The 2,885-nt window shown below is 40.0% G+C and overlaps 1 protein-coding gene across 1 annotated transcript; it reads right to left on the reverse strand.

Moving 5' to 3' along the window:
• Positions 1–462: 462 nt before the first annotated feature.
• LOC127080467 (uncharacterized) lies at positions 463–1,119 on the reverse strand. Its single transcript, XM_051020786.1, has one exon. The coding sequence runs from the start codon at positions 1,117–1,119 to the stop codon at positions 463–465; it is 657 nt and encodes a 218-aa protein (XP_050876743.1).
• Positions 1,120–2,885: the final 1,766 nt, after the last annotated feature.

Below are 2,885 nucleotides of genomic sequence, written 5' to 3' on the forward strand. Positions count from 1 at the left end.
ATCTGATGACGCGATCAGATTCCTTTCTTCTTGTTTAGAGTCCTGCACACTTAGAACTTTTCGTTAGAGTGCCATTTTTGGTTTCATCCTTTGTTATCATCAAAATCTTGGAATCTGTTGTAGAACTATTTTTGTTCTTACAATATTAGCATAAGAAGCGCCTTCCACCCATTTGGTAAAATAATCAATGGCCACTAGGATGAAGCGGTGTCCGTTCGAAGCGCTGGGCTCAATACGTACGATTATGTCAATTCCCCATATTACAATGGGCCATGGAGAAGTCAAAACATTTAAAGGCACGGGAGGGGCACTCACTTTATCAGCATAAATTTGGCACTTGTGACACGATCTGACATGAATGTGACAATCAGTTTTCATGGTCATCCAGTAATAGCCTGCTCTCAGGATCTTTTTGGCCATGGAATAACCACTGGGATGGGTTCTAAATGAACCTTCATGAATCTATTCAATAATTCTTTCTTCTTCATTTCTAACCATGCATCTGAGTAGAGCAAGATCATGATTCCTCTTATACAATACATCACCATTCAAGAAAAACCTGGCAGACAGCTTCCTTAGTTTTTTCTTATCCGGGATAAATGCATCCTCCAGGTACTCTTGTTTCTCAAGGTATATTTTGATGTCATAAAACCAAGGCTTACCATCCCGCACTTCATCATTAGCATAGAAAAATGTCGGCTCATCCAACCTAATAATGCTGATGGAGGGGGCGTCATTCACCCATTTAACTGGAAACATGGATGCCAGAGTAGCCAGTGCATCTGCTAAGTGGTTCTCTTCCCTCGAGATATGGTCAAATGTGATCTCCTCCAAATACGGAATCAACTTTAATACATTCTCTCGGTATGGAATCATATTTGGATGTCTTATCTCCAATTCTCCTTTAATTTGGTTGATAACCAGAGCTGAGTACCCATATACATCCAGGTATTTGATTCTCAAGTCAATAACTACTTTTATCCCATATATGGAAGCTTCATACTCAGCTATGTTGTTTGTGCAATCGAAACAGATTCTGGTAGTGAAAGGAATATGAAAACCCATGGGAGAAGTAATGACAACTCCAATACCGTTTCCCAAAGCATTTGAAGCCCCCATCGAACATGAGCGTCCATCATGATATTGGTTATGGGCCTTCATCTGGGTCTGGTCTATTGTAATATTCTTTGAGAAACAATACATCTTCGTTAGGAAATTCAAACTTCATCGACTTATAATCCTCTATAGGTTAATGAGCCAAGTAATCAACAACTATACTACTCTTGATGGCTTTTTGAGTTATATACTAAATATCATACTATGTTAAAATAATTTACAAATGGGTGACCCTTCTTGTGAGAGCACGCTTCTCAAAAATATACTTGATTGGGCCCATCTTTGAGACCAACAAGGTAGTTTGGGTCAACATATACCATCTCGGCCGGTGAGCAGCCCATGCTAGAGCGCAACAAGTTTTCTCAAGCAGTGAATATTTGATTTCACAACTGGTAAGTTTTTTGCTCAGGTAGTATATTGCATGTTCTTTTCGGCGAGACTCGTCATGTTGGCCTAATACACACCCCATTGACTCCTCGAGGACTGTAAGATACATGATCAGCGGTCTTCCCTCCACCGGAGGCATAAGGATTGGAGGTTCTTGCAAGTATTCTTTTATTCTTTCGAACACTTCTTGACAATTTTCATTCCATTTGACGACCTGATCTTTTCTCAATAACTTGAACTTTGGTTCACAGGTGGCTGTTAGATTAGAGATGAACCTTGCAATGTAGTTCAATCTCCCTAAGAAACCACACACTTCTTTATCTGTTTTTGGTTCAGGAATCTCTTGAATTTCTTTTATCTTTGCAGGATCAACCTCAATTCCTCTTTCACTTATCAGAAAGCCAAGTAATTTACCAGATCTTACCCCGAAAGTACACTTGTTAGGATTCAATCTCAATATGAATTTCCTCAGTCTTTCAAACAATTTCCGCAAGTTAACAAGGTGTTCTTCCTCCGTATAGGAATTTTCAATCCAATCATCCACATAGAACTCAATCTCTTTATGGATCATGTCATGAAAGAGAGTTACCATAGCGTGCTGATAGGTTGCCCCAACGTTCTTCAAACCGAAAGGAATTACCTTGTAGCAAAAAGTTCCCTAAGGCGTGATAAACATGGTCTTCTCCATATCTTCCAGAGCCATTTTGATCTGATTGTAACTAGAGAACCCATCCATAAAAGAAAATACAGAGAACTATGTAGTGTTATCTACCAATACATCAATATGAGGAAGCGGGAAGTCATCCTTGGGACTCGCTCTGTTCAGATCCCGATAGTCAACACACATCCTTACCTTGACATCCTTCTTAGGCACGTGAACGATATTAGCCACCCACAGAGGGTATGAAGTAACAACCATAAAACTTGCGTCAAACTGCTTTTGAACCTCACCTTTGATTTTCTTGGACATATCTAGGCGCGTCCTTCGAAGCTTCTACTTGACAGGTGGACACTCTTCTTTCAAAGGTAGCCTATGCACCACAATATATGTATCGAGCCCAGGCATGTCTTGATAGGACCAAGCAAAGATATCAACAAATTCTCATAACATCTCTATCAATCTGGTCTTCACACTTTCCTCTAAAGCGACCCCTATCTTGACCTCTTTCACCTCATCTTCAGTTACGAGATTCACAACCTCAATCGACTCTTGATGCGGTTGGATGACCTTTTCTTCTTGCCTTAATAACCTTGTTAACTCTCTAGGGAGTTCACAATATTCCTTGTTTTCTTCTTCGGCTTGGTAGATCGGATTACCAAAGTCATAACGAGCGATAGCAGAATCATTATTAATAGAATCTGGGGTGGATGAGAATCTACAT

The sequence above is a fragment of the Lathyrus oleraceus genome, chromosome 5 (assembly GCF_024323335.1).
Source record: "Lathyrus oleraceus cultivar Zhongwan6 chromosome 5, CAAS_Psat_ZW6_1.0, whole genome shotgun sequence".
NCBI lineage: Eukaryota > Viridiplantae > Streptophyta > Magnoliopsida > Fabales > Fabaceae > Lathyrus > Lathyrus oleraceus.

Bases quoted from the DNA above. Each gene is read 5' to 3' on its own strand.
- LOC127080467 (XM_051020786.1), bottom strand. From the start codon at position 1,119: ATGGGGGCTTCAAATGCTTTGGGAAACGGTATTGGAGTTGTCATTACT.